At 57.5% G+C, this 19606-nt stretch overlaps 1 protein-coding gene across 1 annotated transcript; it reads right to left on the bottom strand.

Annotated features, from left to right (window-relative positions):
* Nucleotides 1-285: 285 nt before the first annotated feature.
* Nucleotides 286-11209, bottom strand: LOC123748299 (basic proline-rich protein-like). Its single transcript, XM_069308572.1, has 3 exons — nt 10892-11209; nt 1777-4197; nt 286-1119 (listed from the first exon to the last, which is right to left on the bottom strand). Exons 1-3 carry the CDS (start codon nt 11207-11209, stop codon nt 286-288), a joined length of 3573 nt encoding a protein of 1190 aa, XP_069164673.1.
* Between the last annotated feature and the right edge of the window lie 8397 nt (nt 11210-19606).

Genomic DNA, 19606 nt, shown 5'->3' with positions numbered 1-19606 from the left:
CGCTGGCGGGGGCTGGCTTGTTGGGGGTCGCTGGCGGCGGCTGGTTTGTTGGGGGGTCGCTGGCGGGGGCTGGCTTGTTGGGGGGTCGCTGGCCGGGGCTGGCTTGTTGGGGGCCGCTGGCGGGGGGCTGGCTTGTTGGGGGGTCGCTGGCGGGGGCTGGCTTGTTGGGGGTCGCTCGCGGGGACTGGCTTGTTGGGGGTCGCTGGCGGGGACTGGCTTGTTGGGGGTCGCTGGCGGGGACTGGCTCGTTGGGGGGTCGCTGGCGGGGGCTGGCTTGTTGGGAGGTCACTGGCGGGGACTGGCTTGTTGGGAGTCGCTGGCGGGGACTGGCTTGTTGGGGGTCGCTGGCGGGGGCTGGCTTGTTGAGGGTCGCTCGCGGGGGCTGGCTTGTTGGGGGTCGCTCGCGGGGACTGGCTTGTTGGGGGTCGCTGGCGGGGGCTGGCTTGTTGGGGGTCGCTGGCGGGGGCTGGCTTGTTGGGGGTCGCTGGCGGGGGCTGGCTTGTTGGGAGGTCGCTCGCGGGGGCTGGCTTGTTGGGGGTCGCTGGCGGGGGCTGGCTTGTTGGGGGGTGGCTGGCTTGTTGGGGGGTCGCTGGCGGGGGCTGGCTTGTTGGGGGGTCGCTGGCGGGGGCTGGCTTGTTGCGGGGTCGCTGGCGGGGGCTGGCTTGTTGGGGGGTCGCTGGCGGGGGCTAGCTTGTTGGGGGGTCGCTGGCGGGGGCTGGCTTGTTGGAGGGTCGCTGGCGGGGGCTGGGTTATTGGGGGGTAGCTGGCGGGGGCTGGCTTGTTGGGGGGTCGCTGGCGGGGGCTGGCTTGTTGGGGGGTCGCTGGCGGGGGCTGGCTTGTTGGGGGGTCGCTGGCGGGGGCTGGCTTGTTGGGGGGTCGCTGGCGGGGGCTGGCTTGTTGGGGGGTCGCTGGCGGGGGCTGGCTTGTTGGGGTCGCTGGCGGGGGCTGGCTTGTTGGGGGTCGCTGGCGGGGGCTGGCTTGTTGGGGGGTCGCTGGCGGGGGCTGGCATGTTGGGGGTCGCTGGCGGGGGCTGGCTTGTTGGGGGTCGCTGGCGGGGGCTGGCTTGTTGGGGGTCGCTGGCGGGGGGCTGGCTTGTTGGGGGTCGCTGGCGGGGGCTGGCTTGTTGGGGGGTCGCTAGCGGGGGTCTGGCTTGTTGGGGGTCGCTGGAGGGGGGCTGGCTTGTTGGGAGTCGCTCGCGGGGACTGGCTTGTTGGGGGTCGCTGGCGGGGACTGGCTTGTTGGGGGTCGCTGGCGGGGACTGGCTTGTTGGGGGTCGCTGGCGGGGACTGGCTTGTTGGAGGTCGCTCGCGGGGACTGGCTTGTTGGGGGTCGCTGGCGGGGACTGGCGTGTTGGGGGTCGCTGGCGGGGACTGGCTTGTTGGGGGTCGCTGGCGGGGACTGGCTTGTTGGGGGTCGCTCGCGGGGGACTGGCTTGTTGGGGGTCGCTGGCGGGGGCTGGCTTGTTGGGGGTCGCTGGCGGGGGCTGGCTTGTTGGGGGGTCATTGGCGGGGGGCTGGCTTGTTGGCGGGTCGCTGGCGGGGGCTGGATTGTTGTGGGTCGCTGGCGGGGGCTGGCTTGTTGGGGGTCGCTGGCGGGGGCTGGCTTGTTGGGGGGTCGCTGGCGAGGGCTGGCTTTTTGGGGGTCGCTGGCGGGGGGCTGGCTTGTTGGGGGTCGCTGGCGGGGGCTGGCTTGTTGGGGGGTCTCTCGCGGGGGCTGGCTTGTTGGAGGGTCGCTGGCGGAGGGCTAGCTTGTTGGGGGTCGCTGGCGGGGACTGGCTTGTTGGGGGTCGCTGGCGGGGGCTGGCTTGTTAAGGGTCGCTGGCGGGGGCTGGCTTGTTGGGGGTCGCTGGCGGGGGCTGGCTTGTTGGGGGCGCTGGCGGGGGGCTAGCTTGTTGGGGGGTCTCTCGCGGGGGCTGGCTTGTTGGGGGTCGCTGGCGGGGGGCTGGCTTGTTGGGGGTCGCTGGCGGGGACTGGCTTGTTGGGGGTCGCTGGCGGGGGCTGGCTTGTTGGGGGTCGCTGGCGGGGGCTGGCTTGTTGGGGGTCGCTGGCGGGGGCTGGCTTGTTGGGGGTCGCTGGCGGGGGGCTGGCTTGTTGGGGGGTCGCAGGCGGGGGGCTGGCTTGTTGGGGGTCGCTGGCGGGGGCTGGCTTGTTGGGGGACGCTGGCGGGGGCTGGCTTGTTGGGGGTCGCTGGCGGGGACTGGCTTGTTGGGGGTCGCTGGCGGGGGGCTGGCTTGTTGGGGGGTCGCTGGCAAGGGCTGGCTTGTTGGGGGGTCGCTGGCTGGGGGCTGGCTTGTTGGGGGTCGCTGGCGGGGGCTGACTTGTTGGGGGTCGCTGGCGGGGGCTGGCTTGTTGGGGGTCGCTGGCAGGGGCTGGCTTGTTGGGGGTCGCTGGCGGGGGCTGGGTTGTTGGGGGTCGCTGGCGGGGGCTGGCTTGTTGGGGGTCGCTGGCGGGGGCTGGCTTGTTGGGGGTCGCTGGCGGGGGCTGGCTTGTTGGGGGTCGCTGGCGGGGGCTGGCTTGTTGGGGGTCGCTGGCGGGGGCTGGCTTGTTGGGGGTCGCTGGCGGGGGCTGGCTTGTTGGGGGGTCGCTGGCGGGGTCTGGCTTGTTGGGGGTCGCTGGCGGGGGGCTGGCTTGTTGGGGGTCGCTGGCGGGGGCTGGCTTGTTGGGGGTCGCTGGCGGGGGCTGACTTGTTGGGGGGTCGCTGGCGGGGGCTGGCTTGTTGGGGGTCGCTGGCGGGGGCTGGCTTGTTGGGGGGTCGCTGGCAAGGGCTGGCTTGTTGGGGGGTCGCTGGCGGGGGGCTGGCTTGTTGGGGGTCGCTGGCGGGGGCTGGCTTGTTGGGGGTCGCTGGCGGGGGCTGGCTTGTTGGGGGTCGCTGGCAGGGGCTGGCTTGTTGGGGGTCGCTGGCGGGGGCTGGCTTGTTGGGGGTCGCTGGCAGGGGCTGGCTTGTTGGGGGTCGCTGGCGGGGGCTGGCTTGTTGGGGGTCGCTGGCGGGGGCTGGCTTGTTGGGGGTCGCTGGCGGGGGCTGGCTTGTTGGGGGTCGCTGGCGGGGGCTGGCTTGTTGGGGGTCGCTGGCGGGGGCTGGCTTGTTGGGGGTCGCTGGCGGGGGCTGGCTTGTTGGGGGGTCGCTGGCTGGGTCTGGCTTGTTGGGGGTCGCTGGCGGGGGGCTGGCTTGTTGGGGGTCGCTGGCGGGGGCTGGCTTGTTGGGGGTCGCTGGCGGGGGCTGACTTGTTGGGGGGTCGCTGGCTTGTTGGGGGGTCGCTGGCTTGTTGGGGGGTCGCTGGCGGGGGGCTGGCTTGTTGAGGGTCGCTGGCGGGGGCTGGCTTTTTGGGGGTCGCTGGCGGGGGCTGGCTTGTTGGGGGTCGCTGGCAGGGGCTGGCTTGTTGGGGGTCGCTGGCGGGGGCTGGGATGTTGGGGGTCGCTGGCGGGGGCTGGCTTGTTGGGGGTCGCTGGCGGGGGCTGGCTTGTTGGGGGTCGCTGGCGGGGGCTGGCTTGTTGGGGGTCGCTGGCGGGGGCTGGCTTGTTGGGGGTCGCTGGCGGGGGCTGGCTTGTTGGGGGTCGCTGGCGGGGGCTGGCTTGTTGGGGGGTCGCTGGCGGGGTCTGGCTTGTTGGGGTCGCTGGCGGGGGGCTGGCTTGTTGGGGGTCGCTGGCGGGGGCTGGCTTGTTGGGGGTCGCTGGCGGGGGGCTGGCTTGTTGGGGGTCGCTGGCGGGGGCTGGCTTGTTGGGGGGTCTCTGGCGGGGGCTGGCTTGTTGGGGGTCGCTGGCGGGGGGCTGGCTTGTTGGGGGGTCGCTGGCGGGGGCTGGCTTGTTGGGGGTCGCTGGCGGGGGGCTGGATTGTTGGGGTTCGCTGGCGGGGGCTGGCTTGTTGGGGGGTCGCTGGAGGGGGCTGGCTTGTTGGGGGTCGCTGGCGGGGGGCTGGCTTGTTGGGGGTCGCTGGCGGGGGGCTGGATTGTTGGGGGTCGCTGGCGGGTCGCTGGCGGGGGCTGGCTTGTTGGGGGGTCGCTGGCGGGGGCTGGCTTGTTGGGGGTCGCTGGCGGGGGGCTGGATTGTTGGGGGTCGCTGGCGGGGGCTGGCTTGTTGGGGGGTCGCTGGCGGGGGCTGGCTTGTTGGGGGTCGCTGGCGGGGGCTGGCTTGTTGGGGGGGGGTCGCTGGCGGGGGCTGGCTTGTTGGGGGTCGCTGGCGGGGGCTGGCTTGTTGGGGGTCGCTGGCGGGGGCTGGCTTGTTGGGGGTCGCTGGCGGGGGCTGGCTTGTTGGGGGGGGGGGGTCGCTGGCGGGGGCTGGCTTGTTGGGGGTCGCTGGCGGGGGCTGGCTTGTTGGGGGTCGCTGGCGGGGGCTGGCTTGTTGGGGGGGGGTCGCTGGCGGGGGCTGGCTTGTTGGGGGGGGGGGGGTCGCTCGCGGGGACTGGTGGTACCTCATAAATAAATTATTATTTATTTATGCAATTCTTTTGTCAGTAAATGATCTTTTTAGTTTTAAACACTGTGCATGTATGTACCTTCCTTATGGTTATGCCCGTCATATATTATATAATATATTAATGTGTCAAAACACACACATTATATATTACATATATATATATATATATATATATATATATATATATGTCGTACCTAATAGCCAGAACGCACTTCTCAGCCTACTATTCAAGGCCCGATTTGCCTAATAAGCCAAGTTTTCATGAATTAATTGTTTTTTGACTACCTAACCTACCTAACCTAACCTAACCTAACTTTTTCGGCTACCTAACCAAACCTAACCTATAAAGATAGGTTAGGTTAGGTTAGGTAGGGTTGGTTAGGTTCGGTCATATATCTACGTTAATTTTAACTCCAATAAAAAAAATTGACCTTATACATAATGAAATGGGTAGCTTTATCATTTCATAAGAAAAAAATTAGAGAAAATATATTAATTAAGGAAAACTTGGCTTATTATGCAAATTGGGCCTTGCATAGTAGGCTGAGAAGTACGTTCTGGCTATTAGGTACGACATATATATATATATATATATATATATATATATATATGTATATATATATATATATATATATATATATATATATATAAATATATATATATATATATATAACTCCTTAACTCCTGCCGCTCCTTGACACCTGCCTCTCCTTGACACCTGCCTCTCCTTGACACCTGCCGCTCCTTGACACCTGCCGCTCCTTGACACCTGCCTCTCCTTGACACCTGCCGCTCCTTGACACCTGCCGCTGGTCCTCCCGCTCTCTGGGGACAGAGGGTAGCTCAGTGAGTCCCCAGAGGTGCTGCGAGGTCTCTGTGTTTTGGTGCAGGTGCACTCAGGGGCTAGGTGCCGCCTTCATCACGAGGGCAAGTGAGTACACAGCCCACGGTAGAGTGCGCAGTGACGCAGTGTCGCCGCTGGAGCTCAACGAGGCCCCTGACACCTCCTAGCCCCTAGTTACCACCTGGTCCCTGGATCCAACCACCTGGTACCTGGCTAACAACTGATTCCTAGTCCCCATCACCTGGTCCCTAACCCCAACCCCCTGGTGTCTAGCCCCCGACCAATAGTCCCAAAGCCCAGCCCCTGTCCCTAGCCCAGCACCACTAAGAGCCAGCCCCTGGCCATAGCCCAGCACCACTAAGAGCCAGCCCCTGGCCCCTAACCCTGCACCACTAAGAGCCAGCCCCTGGCCCCTAACCCTGCACCACTAAGAGCCAGCCCCTAGCCCTGCACCACTAAGAGCCAGCCCCTAGCCCTGCACCACTAAGAGCCAGCCCCTAGCCCTGCACCACTAAGAGCCAGCCCCTAGCCCTGCACCACTACGAGCCAGCCCCTAACCCTGCACCACTAAGAGCCAGCCCTAGCCCTGCACCACTAAGAGCCAGCCCCTAGCCCTGCACCACTAAGAGCCAGCCCCTAGCCCTGCACCACTAAGAGCCAGCCCCTAGCCCTGCACCACTAAGAGCCAGCCCCTAGCCCTGCACCACTAAGAGCCAGCCCCTAGCCCTGCACCACTAAGAGCCAGCCCCTAGCCCTGCACCACTAAGAGCCAGCCCCTAGCCCTGCACCACTAAGAGCCAGCCCTAGCCCTGCACCACTAAGAGCCAGCCCCTAGCCCTGCACCACTAAGAGCCAGCCCCTAGCCCTGCACCACTAAGAGCCAGCCCCTATCCCTGCACCACTAAGAGCCAGCCCCTAGCCCTGCACCACTAAGAGCCAGCCCCTAGCCCTGCACCACTAAGAGCCAGCCCCTAGCCCTGCACCACTAAGAGCCAGCCCCTAGCCCTGCACCACTAAGAGCCAGCCCCTAGCCCTGCACCACTAAGAGCCAGCCCCTAGCCCTGCACCACTAAGAGCCAGCCCCTATCCCTGCACCACTAAGAGCCAGCCCCTAGCCCTGCACCACTAAGAGCCATCCCCTAGCCCTGCACCACTAAGAGCCAGCCCCTAGCCCTGCACCACTAAGAGCCAGTCCCTAGCCCTGCACCACTAAGAGCCAGCCCCTATCCCTGCACCACTAAGAGCCAGCCCCTATCCCTGCACCACTAAGAGCCAGCCCTAGCCCAGCACCACTAAGAGCCAGCCCCTAGCCCTGCACCACTAAGAGCCAGCCCCTAGCCCTGCACCACTAAGAGCCAGTCCCTAGCCCTGCACCACTAAGAGCCAGCCCCTAGCCCTGCACCACTAAGAGCCAGCCCCTAGCCCTGCACCACTAAGAGCCAGCCCCTAGCCCTGCACCACTAAGAGCCAGCCCCTAGCCCTGCACCACTAAGAGCCAGTCCCTAGCCCTGCACCACTAAGAGCCAGCCCCTAGCCCTGCACCACTAAGAGCCAGCCCCTAGCCCTGCACCACTAAGAGCCAGCCCCTAGCCCTGCACCACTAAGAGCCAGCCCCTAGCCCTGCACCACTAAGAGCCAGCCCCTAGCCCTGCACCACTAAGAGCCAGCCCCTAGCCCTGCACCACTAAGAGCCAGCCCCTAGCCCTGCACCACTAAGAGCCAGCCCCTAGCCCTGCACCACTAAGAGCCAGCCCCTAGCCCTGCACCACTAAGAGCCAGCCCCTAGCCCAGCACCACTAAGAGCCAGCCCCTAGCCCTGCACCACTAAGAGGCAGTCCCTAGCCCTGCACCACTAAGAGCCAGTCCCTAGCCCTGCACCACTAAGAGCCAGCCCCTAGCCCTGCACCACTAAGAGCCAGCCCCTACCCCTGCACCACTAAGAGCCAGCCCCTGGAGGCTACCTACCTACCATGAAACCCTATTAAATCATTCTTTCCTACAATGCAAGTTTAATGAAGGGGGAGATGATAAAAATCCGTCTGGCCTCTTATAACCCTTTACTCTACACTTGATACCTCCCCCGTCACTCACCCGGCACTCCCCCGTCACTCACCTGGCACTCACCCGTCACTCACCTGGCACTCACCCGTCACTCACCTGGCACTCACCCGTCACTCACCTGGCACTCACCCGTCACTCACCTGTCACTCCCCCGTCACTCACCCGTCACTCACCTGGCACTCATCCGTCACACACCCGTCACTCACCCCTCACTCACCCGTCACTCACCTGTCACTCACCCGTCACTCACACCTCACTCACCCGTCACTCACCCGTCACTCACACCTCACTCACCCGTCACTCACACCTCACTCACCCGTCACTCACACCTCACTCACCCGTCACTCACACGTCACTCACACCTCACTCACCCCTCACCCGTCACTCACCCCTCACTCACCCGTCACCCACCCCTCACTCACCCGTCACTCACCCGGCACTCAACCCTCACTCACCCGTCACTCACCCGTCACTCACACCTCACTCACCCGTCACTCACACGTCCCTCACCCGTCACTCACACCTCACTCACCCGTCACTCACCCCTCACCCGTCACTCACCCCTCACTCACCCGTCACTCACCCCTCACTCACCCGTCACTCACCCCTCACTCACCCGGCACTCAACCCTCACTCACCCGTCACTCAACCCTCACTCACCTGTCACTCACACCTCACTCACCCGTCACTCGCACCTCACTCACCCGTCACTCGCCTGTCACTCACCTGTCACTCACCCGTCACTCATCAGTCACTCGCCAATCATGGATGATGACCCCAGGTGGTGGAGCACCCTCCCCCAGGTGGTGGAGCACCCTCCCCCAGGTGGTGGAGCACCCTCCCCCAGGTGGTGGAGCACCCTCCCCCAGGTGGTGGAGCACCCTCCCCCAGGCGGTGGGACACACTACCCCAGGTGGTGGAGCACCCTCCCCCAGGTGGTGGAGCACACTACCCCAGGTGGTGGGACACACTCCCCCAGGTGGTGGGACACACTCCCCCAGGTGGTGGAGCACACTACCCCAGGTGGTGGAGCACCCTCCCCCAGGTGGTGGGACACTCCCCCAGGTGGTGGAGCACACTACCCCAGGTGGTGGAGCACCCTCCCCCAGGTGGTGGGACACACTCCCCCAGGTGGTGGAGCACACTACCCCAGGTGGTGGAGCACCCTCCCCCAGGTGGTGGGACACACTCCCCCAGGTGGTGGAGCACCCTCCCCTAGGTGGTGGAGCACCCTCCCCCAGGTGGTGGGACACACTCCCCCAGGTGGTGGAGCACACTCCCCCAGGAGGTGGGACACACTCCCCTAGGTGGTGGAGCACACTACCCCAGGTGGTGGAGCACCCTCCCCCAGGTGGTGGGACACACTACCCCAGGTGGTGGAGCACCCTCCCCCAGGTGGTGGAGCACCCTCCCCCAGGTGGTGGAGCACCCTCCCCCAGGTGGTGGGACACACTCCCCCAGGTGGTGCAGCACCCTCCCCCAGGTGGTGGAGCACCCTCCCCCAGGTGGTGGAGCACCCTCCCCCAGGTGGTGGAGCACCCTCCCCCAGGTGGTGGGACACACTCCCCCAGGTGGTGCAGCACCCTCCCCCAGGTGGTGGAGCACCCTCCCCCAGGTGGTGGAGCACCCTCCCCCAGGTGGTGGGACACACTCCCCCAGGTGGTGGAGCACCCTCCCGCAGGTGGTGGGACACACTCCCCCAGGTGGTGGAGCACACTACCCCAGGTGGTGGAGCACCCTCCCCTAGGTGGTGGAGCACCCTCCCCTAGGTGGTGGAGCACACTACCCCAGGTGGTGGAGCACCCTCCCTCCAGGTGATGGAGCACCCTCCCCCAGGTGGTGGAGCACCCTCCCCCAGGTGGTGGGACACACTCCCCCAGGTGGTGGAGCACACTCCCCCAGGAGGTGGGACACACTCCCTCAGGTGGTGGGACACACTCCCCCAGGTGGTGGAGCACCCTCCCCCAGGTGGTGGAGCACACTCCCCCAGGTGGTGGAGCACCCTCCCCCAGGTGGTGGAGCACACTCCCCCAGGTGGTGGAGCACACTCCCCCAGGTGGTGGAGCACACTCCCCCAGGTGGTGGAGCACCCTCCCCCAGGTGGTGGAGCACCCTCCCCCAGGTGGTGGAGCACACTCCCCCAGGTGGTGGAGCACACTCCCCCAGGTGGTGGAGCACACTCCCCCAGGTGGTGGAGCACACTCCCCCAGGTGGTGGAGCACACTCCCCCAGGTGGTGGAGCACACTCCCCCAGGTGGTGGAGCACACTCCCCCAGGTGGTGGAGCACACTCCCCCAGGTGGTGGAGCACACTCCCCCAGGTGGTGGAGCACACTCCCCCAGGTGGTGGAGCACATTCCCCCAGGTGGTGGAGCACACTCCCCCAGGTGGTGGAGCACACTCCCCCAGGTGGTGGAGCACCCTCCCCCAGGTGGTGGAGCACCCTCCCCCAAGTGGTGGAGCACACTACCTCCACAAAGATCAAATAACTAAAACACCCAAGGGGTCCGTCCCTGCGTTCGATTCCCGCGAACAAGACAGAGGCGTTTGGGCACCATTTAATTTTATCTAATGCCTCTGCTCACCTTTTTATTTATTTTTATTTATTTATATACAAGAGTTGTTACAATTTTGAACAGCCATTAGCCAGCATAGCATTTCGGGCAGGTCTTTAATCCTAATTATGCCTGGAATATGACACGCCAAATCGGTTAACAACCAGGTACCCATTTACTGCTGGGTGAACAGAGGTTACAGTCAATTCAATTGCTTAGTCAATCCTTCCCGGCCAGGATACGAACCCATTGCATATCGCTCGCGAAGTGAGGGGTGGAGTGTTTTACCAGTGCGCCACGGGGAGTGTTGACCTAGGAGGAGACAGGTGGCCGGGGTGTAGGTCCATGGTGTAGGGCACTCTTGGGAAGGTGAGTAGCGCCGTAGGGGACGTGGGTGAGCCCAACAGCTTCCTGCCCCCGACAACATGAGAGCCTATCACCCCAGGACCACCACCACCGTCACATGGGAGCCCCAGCAACACTGTACAACGAGGCCAACTGCAACTAATGCCATATTTTCCAGAGGCCATCAGCCAGCAAGCAAGGATAACAGACATGTAAATTACTGAACCTATCTTGAGGTTATCTTGAGATGATTTCGGGGCTTTAGTGTCCCCGCGGCCCGGTCCTCGACCAGGCCTCCACCCCAGGAAGCAGCCCGTGACAGCTGACTAACACCCAGGTACCTATTTTACTGCTAGGTAACAGGGGCATAGGGTGAAAGAAACTCTGCCCATTATTTCTCGCCGGCGACCGGGATCGAACCCAGGACCACAGGATCACAAGTCCAGCGTGCTGTCCGCTCGGCCGACCGGCTCCCAATGGTCGTAATGGATCCCTGAGGAGGAGGGGGAGGAGGAGGAGGAGAGGTGAGAGTAGAGGTAGAGGAGGAGAGAAGTGAGAGAAGCGTGCTGCGTCAGTACAGACAGGAGGACCCGAGCACGGAGACACCCTCACACCCGTACTCAACCTTCTCCTTACACGTGATGACGCCCACAACGGCAATATTAAATGCAAAATTACCTTGGGAATAGGTGAGCACTGGAACCAAGAATGGGTGAGCATTGGAACCAAGAATGGGTGAGCACTGGAACCAAGAATGGGTGACCATTGGAACCAAGAATGGGTGATCATTGGAACCAAGAATGGGTGAGCATTGGAACCAAGAATGGGTGACCATTGGAACCAAGAATGGGTGATCATTGGAACCAAGAATGGGTGACCATTGGAACCAAGAATGGGTGACCATTGGAACCAAGAATGGGTGAGCATTGGAACCAAGAATGGGTGAGCATTGGAACCAAGAATGGGTGAGCATTGGAACCAAGAATGGGTGAGCATTGGAACCAAGAATGGGTGAGCATTGGAACCAAGAATGGGTGAGCACACCCTACAAGCCCTTAAATATATGCTGCCACTGAACACGAGGGAGAGTGTGAGAGGAGGGAAGGTGGCCAGCCTGCTCCGAGGGCATCACCAGAGGGCTCAAGTATCGCCGTGGGTGACACCACACCGGGATGACTCTCCCACACACAATCACAACATAACACAGAGCACCCTCTGTGTTATGTCTGTGATGTTATGTTCTGTGTCTGTGCGCATGAAGCACAGACCAAATGTATACAGCTTACAGGACTTGAGAGAGAGCCGCCGCCACAGCTTCCACAGACACCAGCAGCAGCAGCAGCAGAAGTATAAACATTACGCCAACACAACAAATATTATAATAATAATAAGAGAGAGAGAGAGAGAGTGAGAGAGAGGGAGAGAGAGAGAGAGAGAGAGAGAGAGAGAGAGAGAGAGAGAGAGAGAGAGAGAGAGAGAGAGAGAGAGAGAGAGAGAGAGAGAGAGAGAGAGAGAGAGAGAGAGAGAGAGAGAGAGAGAGAGAGAGAGAGAGAGAGAGAGAGAGAGTGAGAGAGAGAGAGAGAGAGAGTGAGAGACAAATGAACATGTGGGAGTAAGAGAGGAAGAACACCAATATGAAAGCGTATTAGCGTATTGGATAATTTCAGCAACGTGGAGAGGAGGGGGTGGTGGGCGCCTGCTGCATGGGTAACAGCTTCTCCATATCAACCTGCCGTGGCTTTGCGCCCTGGGGAGGCCACTCCAGCCTCAACAACCAGGGCGCATCTCCCTAGTCTCCAGAGACTGCAGGCTGCCTGCTACTACATAGCAACATACGAAGGCTACCGGGCGATGAACAGGTGTACAAACCACAACAGGGAGATGAAACAGTTACAGGTAAATGATACGAGCCACCAACACAACAATGTCTGCATTACTGCACAACAAAGGTGTTTGAGGAGACTTCAATAGGCTGAAGAAAGTGTGCCTTCGCAACACTCTATGCCACCTACATCAGACCGACCCATCAGTATGCAGCTCCGGGCTCAAGTCCTTGACTAATACAATCATTTGAGACTAGAGAAAGTCGTGGTGTTTGTAACAAGGCCATTGCCTCCGATGTGGGGGAGTCTTCAGTATAATACACACCTGACATACACCATACAGGCCCAACATACACCATACAGATCTGTCATACACCATACAGATCTGACATACACCATACAGATCTGACATACACCATACAGATCTGTCATACACCATACAGGCCCAACATACACCATACAGATCTGTCATACACCATACAGATCTGACATACACCATACAGATCTGACATACACCATACAGATCTGTCATACACCATACAGATCTGACATACACCACACAGATCTGACATACACCATACAGATCTGTCATACACCATACAGATCTGACATACACCATACAGATCTGACATACACCATACAGATCTGTCATACACCATACAGATCTGACATACACCATACACATCTGTCATACACCATACACATCTGTCATACACCATACACATCTGTCATACACCATACAGATCTGTCATACACCATACAGATCTGTCATACACCATAAATATCTGTCATACACCATACAGATCTGTCATACACCATACAGATCTGTCATACACTATACAGATCTGACATACACTATACAGATCTGACATACACCATACAGATCTATCATACACCATACAGATCTGTCATACACCATACAGATCTGTCATACACTATACAGATTTGACATACACTATACAGATCTGACATACACTATACAGAGCTGACATACACCATAGAGATCTATCATACACCATACAGATCTGTCATACACCATACAGATCTATCATACACCATACAGATGTATCATACACCATACAGATCTATCATACACCATACAGATCTATCATACACCATACAGATCTGCCATACACCATACAGATCTGTCATACACCATACAGATCTATCATACACCATACAGATCTATCATACACCATACAGATGTATCATACACCATACAGATCTATCATACACCATACAGATGTATCATACACCATACAGATCTGTCATACACCATACAGATCTGTCATACACCATACAGATCTGTCATACACCATACAGATGTATCATACACCATACAGATCTGTCATACACCATACAGATCTATCATACACCATACAGATGTATCATACACCATACAGATCTGTCATACACCATACAGATCTGTCATACACCATACAGATGTATCATACACCATACAGATCTGTCATACACCATACAGATGTATCATACACCACACAGATCTATTATACACCACACAGATACACCATACAGAGCCAACATACACCATACAGAGCCAACATACACCATACAGAGCCAACATACACCATACAGAGCCAACATACACCATGCAGAGCCAACATACACCATACAGAGCCAACATACACCATACAGAGCCAACATACAATATAGAGACCAAGGTAGATAGATCTCTCACAGTGTAATAAAATTAACATAATTGGTGAAAATCCTTCTCCTTCTCCTGCTTTATCCACCTGGTTCATCTCTTCCTTCATTCGTCTCCTCCTGCTCCTCCTCCTGCTCCTGCTCTTCCTGCTCCTGCTCCTCCTCCTGCTCCTGCTCTTCCTGCTCCTACTCCTCCTCCTGCTCCTCCTCCCGCTCCTGCTCTTCCTGCTCCTGCTCCTCCTCCTGCTCCTGCTCTTCCTGCTCCTCCTCCTCCTCCTCCTCCTGCTCCTGCTCCCGCTCCTGCTCTTCCTGCTTCTGCTCCTCCTCCTGCTCCTGCTCTTCCTGCTCCTACTCCTCCTCCTACTCCTCCTCCCGCTCCTGCTCTTCCTGCTCCTGCTCCTGCTCCTCCTCCTGCTCCTGCTCCCATTCCTCATTCATATTATTCTAATTATCAATATTAGCATACTGATGTCATAAAGCTTGGCTCCCACTGGCCCACCAGTGACGGTTTGACTTCACACGACATCATCAACCACCCCTTGGTTCCTGTCCTGTCTTCCTGTCCCCGCCCCTTGGTTCCTGTCCTGTCTTCCTGTCCCCGCCCCTTGGTTCCTGTCCTGTCTTCCTGTCCCCGCCCATTGGTTCCTGTCCTGTCTTCCTGTCCCCACACCCTTGGTTCCTGTCCTGTCTTCCTGTCCCCGCCCCTTGGTTCCTGTCCTGTCTTCCTGTCCCCACACCCTTGGTTCCTGTCTTGTCTTCCTGTCCCAGCCCCTTGGTTCCTGTCTTGTCTTCCTGTCCCCGCCCCTTGGTTCCTGTCCTGTCTTCCTGTCCCCGCCCCTTGGTTCCTGTCCCGTCTTCCTGTCCCCACACCCTTGGTTCCTGTCTTGTCTTCCTGTCCCAGCCCCTTGGTTCCTGTCCTGTCTTCCTGTCCCCGCCCCTTGGTTCCTGTCCTGTCTTCCTGTCCCCACCCCTTGGTTCCTGTCCTGTCTTCCTGTCCCTGCCCGTTGGTTCCTGTCCTGTCTTCCTGTCCCCACACCCTTGGTTCCTGTCCTGTCTTCCTGTCCCCGCCCCTTGGTTCCTGTCCTGTCTTCCTGTCCCCACACCCTTGGTTCCTGTCTTGTCTTCCTGTCCCAGCCCCTTGGTTCCTGTCTTGTCTTCCTGTCCCCGCCCCTTGGTTCCTGTCCTGTCTTCCTGTCCCCGCCCCTTGGTTCCTGTCCTGTCTTCCTGTCCCCACACCCTTGGTTCCTGTCTTGTCTTCCTGTCCCAGCCCCTTGGTTCCTGTCCTGTCTTCCTGTCCCCGCCCCTTGGTTCCTGTCCTGTCTTCTTGTCCCCACCCCTTGGTTCCTGTCCTGTCTTCCTGTCCCTGCCCGTTGGTTCCTGTCCTGTCTTCCTGTCCCCACACCCTTGGTTCCTGTCCTGTCTTCCTGTCCCCACACCCTTGGTTCCTGTCCTGTCTTCCTGTCCCCGCCCCTTGGTTCCTGTCCTGTCTTCCTGTCCCAGCCCCTTGGTTCCTGTCCTGTCTTCCTGTCCCCGCCCCTTGGTTCCTGTCTTGTCTTCCTGTCCCCGCCCCTTGGTTCCTGTCCTGTCTTCCTGTCCCCGCCCCTTGGTTCCTGTCCTGTCTTCCTGTCCCCGCCCCTTGGTTCCTGTCCTGTCTTCCTGTCCCAGCCCCTGGGTTCCTGTCCTGTCTTCCTGTCCCCACACCCTTGGTTCCTGTCCTGTCTTCCTGTCCCCACACCCTTGGTTCCTGTCCTGTCTTCCTGTCCCCACACCCTTGGTTCCTGTCCTGTCTTCCTGTCCCCGCCCCTTGGTTCCTGTCCTGTCTTCCTGTCCCAGCCCCTGGGTTCCTGTCCTGTCTTCCTGTCCCCACACCCTTGGTTCCTGTCCTGTCTTCCTGTCCCCGCCCCTTGGTTCCTGTCCTGTCTTCCTGTCCCCGCCCCTTGGTTCCTGTCCTGTCTTCCTGTCCCCGCCCCTTGGTTCCTGTCCTGTCTTCCTGTCCCCACACCCTTGGTTCCTGTCCTGTCTTCCTGTCCCCGCCCCTTGGTTCCTGTCCTGTCTTCCTGTCCCAGCCCCTGGGTTCCTGTCCTGTCTTCCTGTCCCCACACCCTTGGTTCCTGTCCTGTCTTCCTGTCCCAGCCCCTTGGTTCCTGTCCTGTCTTCCTGTCCCCACACCCTTGGTTCCTGTCCTGTCTTCCTGTCCCCACACCCTTGGTTCCTGTCCTGTCTTCCTGTCCCCACACCCTTGGTTCCTGTCCTGTCTTCCTGTCCCCACACCCTTGGTTCCTGTCCTGTCTTCCTGTCCCCGCCCCTTGGTTCCTGTCCTGTCTTCCTGTCCCCACACCCTTGGTTCCTGTCCTGTCTTCCTGTCCCCGCCCCTTGGTTCCTGTCTTGTCTTCCTGTCCCCACACCCTTGGTTCCTGTCCTGTCTTCCTGTCCCCACACCCTTGGTTCCTGTTCTGTCTTCCTGTCCCCGCACCCTTGGTTCCTGTCCTGTCTTCCTGTCCCCACACCCTTGGTTCCTGCCCTGTCTTCCTGTCCCCACACCCTTGGTTCCTGTCCTGTCTTCCTGTCCCCGCACCCTTGGTTCCTGTCCTGTCTTCCTGTCCCCGCCCCTTGGTTCCTGTTCTGTCTTCCTGTCCCCGCACCCTTGGTTCCTGTCCTGTCTTCCTGTCCCCACACCCTTGGTTCCTGTCTTGTCTTCCTGTCCCCACACCCTTGGTTCCTGTCCTGTCTTCCTGTCCCCACTCCACTATGTCACTGTATCCTAGATGACTCACTATCAGGGAGCTCCGTAGTGTAGTGGGCTGCGTGTACTATCACACTGTACCCTAGATGGCTCACTATCAGGGAGCTCCGTGGCGTAGTGGGCTGCGTGTACTATCTCACTGTACCCTAGATGGCTCACTATCAGGGAGCTCCGTGGCGTAGTGGGCTGCGTGTACTATCTCACTGTACCCTAGATGGCTCACTATCAGGGAGCTCCGTGGTGTAGTGGGCTGCGTGTACTGTCACACTGTACCCTAGATGGCTCACTATCAGGGAGCTCCGTGGCGTAGTGGGCTGCGTGTACTGTCTCACTGTACCCTAGATGGTGGCTCACTATCAAGGAGCTCCAGCAGGTATAGTGCTGTTGTCATTTACCTGTCGGATGAAAATAACCATATATTACCACCTGGCATATATTACCACCTGGCATATAGTACCACCTGGCATATAGTACCACCTGCCATATATTACCACCTGCCATATATTACCACCTGCCATATATTACCACCTGGCATATAGTACCACCTGCCATATATTACCACCTGCCATATATTACCACCTGGCATATATTACCACCTGGCATATAGTACCACCTGCCATATAGTACCACCTGGCATATATTACCACCTGACATATATTACCACCTGCCATATATTACCACCTGCCATATATTACCACCTGACATATATTACCACCTGCTATATAGTACCACCTGCCATATATTACCACCTGCCATATATTACCACCTGCCATATATTACCACCTGGCATATAGTACCACCTGCCATATAGTACCACCTGCCATATATTACCACCTGCCATATATTACCACCTGCCATATATTACCACCTGCCATATAGTACCACCTGCCATATATTACCACCTGCCATATATTACCACCTGCCATATATTACCACCTGCTATATAGTACCACCTGCCATATATTACCACCTGCCATATATTACCACCTGGCATATAGTACCACCTGCCATATATTACCACCTGGCATATAGTACCACCTGCCATATAGTACCACCTGCCATATAGTACCACCTGGCATATAGTACCACCTGGCATATAGTACCACCTGCCATATAGTACCACCTGCCATATAGTACCACCTGCCATATAGTACCACCTGCCATATAGTACCACCTGTCATATAGTACCACCTGCCATATAGTACCACCTGCCATATAGTACCACCTGCCATATATTACCACCTGCCATATATTACCACCTGCCATATATTACCACCTGCCATATATTACCACCTGCCATATAGTACCACCTGCCTTTTAGTACCACCTGCCATATAGTACCACCTGCCATATAGTACCACCTGCCATATAGTACCACCTGCCATATAGTACCACCTGCCATATATTACCACCTGCCATATTGTACCACCTGCCATATAGTACCACCTGCCATATAGTACCACCTGGCATATAGTACCACCTGGCATATAGTACCACCTGCCATATAGTACCACCTGCCATATAGTACCACCTGCCATATAGTACCACCTGCCATATAGTACCACCTGCCATATAGTACCACCTGCCATATATTACCACCTGCCATATAGTACCACCTGCCATATAGTACCACCTGCCATATAGTACCACCTGCCATATAGTACCACCTGCCATATATTACCACCTGCCATATATTACCACCTGCCATATAGTACCACCTGCCATATATTACCACCTGCCATATAGTACCACCTGCCATATATTACCACCTGCCATATAGTACCACCTGGCATATATTATCACCTGCCATATAGTACCACCTGCCATATAGTACCACCTGCCATATAATATAAATATGTAAATTTTAGCCTATCCTGTTAATTCTGGTATCCTGGTATCTTGCCATATATGAATTATATTATAAACAATGATAAGATTGGTAATTTAATTCGTTATTGTGGTGAATTTATCTATTGCAAATGTATATTATAATTTATCTTGAAGCAATTGCTATATATCAAGAATTTAGATGCTAAATACTGACTAATCTAGTTAGTATATTTGTAATTAAGTGGCAAGTACTTTACTCGCCGAGGTGGGTTGGTAAGGTCATGGTATAACCACACCTGCAATAACATGGTATAACCACACCTGCAATAACATGGTATAACAACACCTGCAATAACACGGTATAACCACACCTGCAATAACATGGTATAACCACACCTGCAATAACACGGTATAACTACACCTGCAATAACATAGTATAACCACACCTGCAATAACATGGTATAACCACACCTGCAATAACATGGTATAACCACACCTGCAATAACGTGGTATAACCACACCTGCAATAACACGATATAACCACACCTGCAATAACATGGTATAACCACACCTGCAATACCATAGTATAACCACACCTGCAATACCATAGTATAACCACACCTGCAATACCATAGTATAACCACACCTGCAATAACATAGTATAACCACACCTGCAATACCATAGTATAACCACACCTGCAATAACATGGTATAACCACACCTGCAATACCATAGTATAACCACACCTGCAATAAATGGTGTGAGTGGCAGCAACAATTGGGCTCCAGATCACTAATAACACCACCAACCTCCCTTAATGTGCGTTGTAATATATAAGTACGGAGCTCTCAGTCTTATTTTGTTAAGACTTAGTCTTCATGTTGGGCCAGAGCGTGTAGTGATGAGTCAACCCGGCCTCTTAAAAATAACGTCACTTTTGGCTGGTATGCACTATGGCCAAATTTGGACGTAATTTAATATGAAATCGACTCACAAAAGTGACGTACTGTTCCGTTTTCTGTTTGAGTCGTCCGGCTTACTCGGAAAGGTTCGGAGAGGAAACTTTTAATTAACGTTTATCATAACGTTTTGAAACTTTATGAGAATTTCCTGCCCACCTACCCTACCAGAGGACCTTTAACTTACTGTTGTTGAAAAAAAAAATCCCAAATTTATTTTCATTTTTTTCATTTTCAAATTACTTCCACTTTCGGCCATACGGGTAAACGGTCAAAAGCGACGTTATTTTTCAGAGGACAGGTTGGACTGGTGTTGAGGTGGTGTTGTAATGGTGTCTCCTGGACACGTGGTGTGGGCTGTGCTCCAGCA

This window comes from Procambarus clarkii, chromosome 62 (genome assembly GCF_040958095.1).
Source record: "Procambarus clarkii isolate CNS0578487 chromosome 62, FALCON_Pclarkii_2.0, whole genome shotgun sequence".
NCBI lineage: Eukaryota > Metazoa > Arthropoda > Malacostraca > Decapoda > Cambaridae > Procambarus > Procambarus clarkii.
The sequence above is the reverse complement of the archived record's forward strand: the minus strand, read 5'-3'. Positions and strand labels throughout refer to the sequence as shown.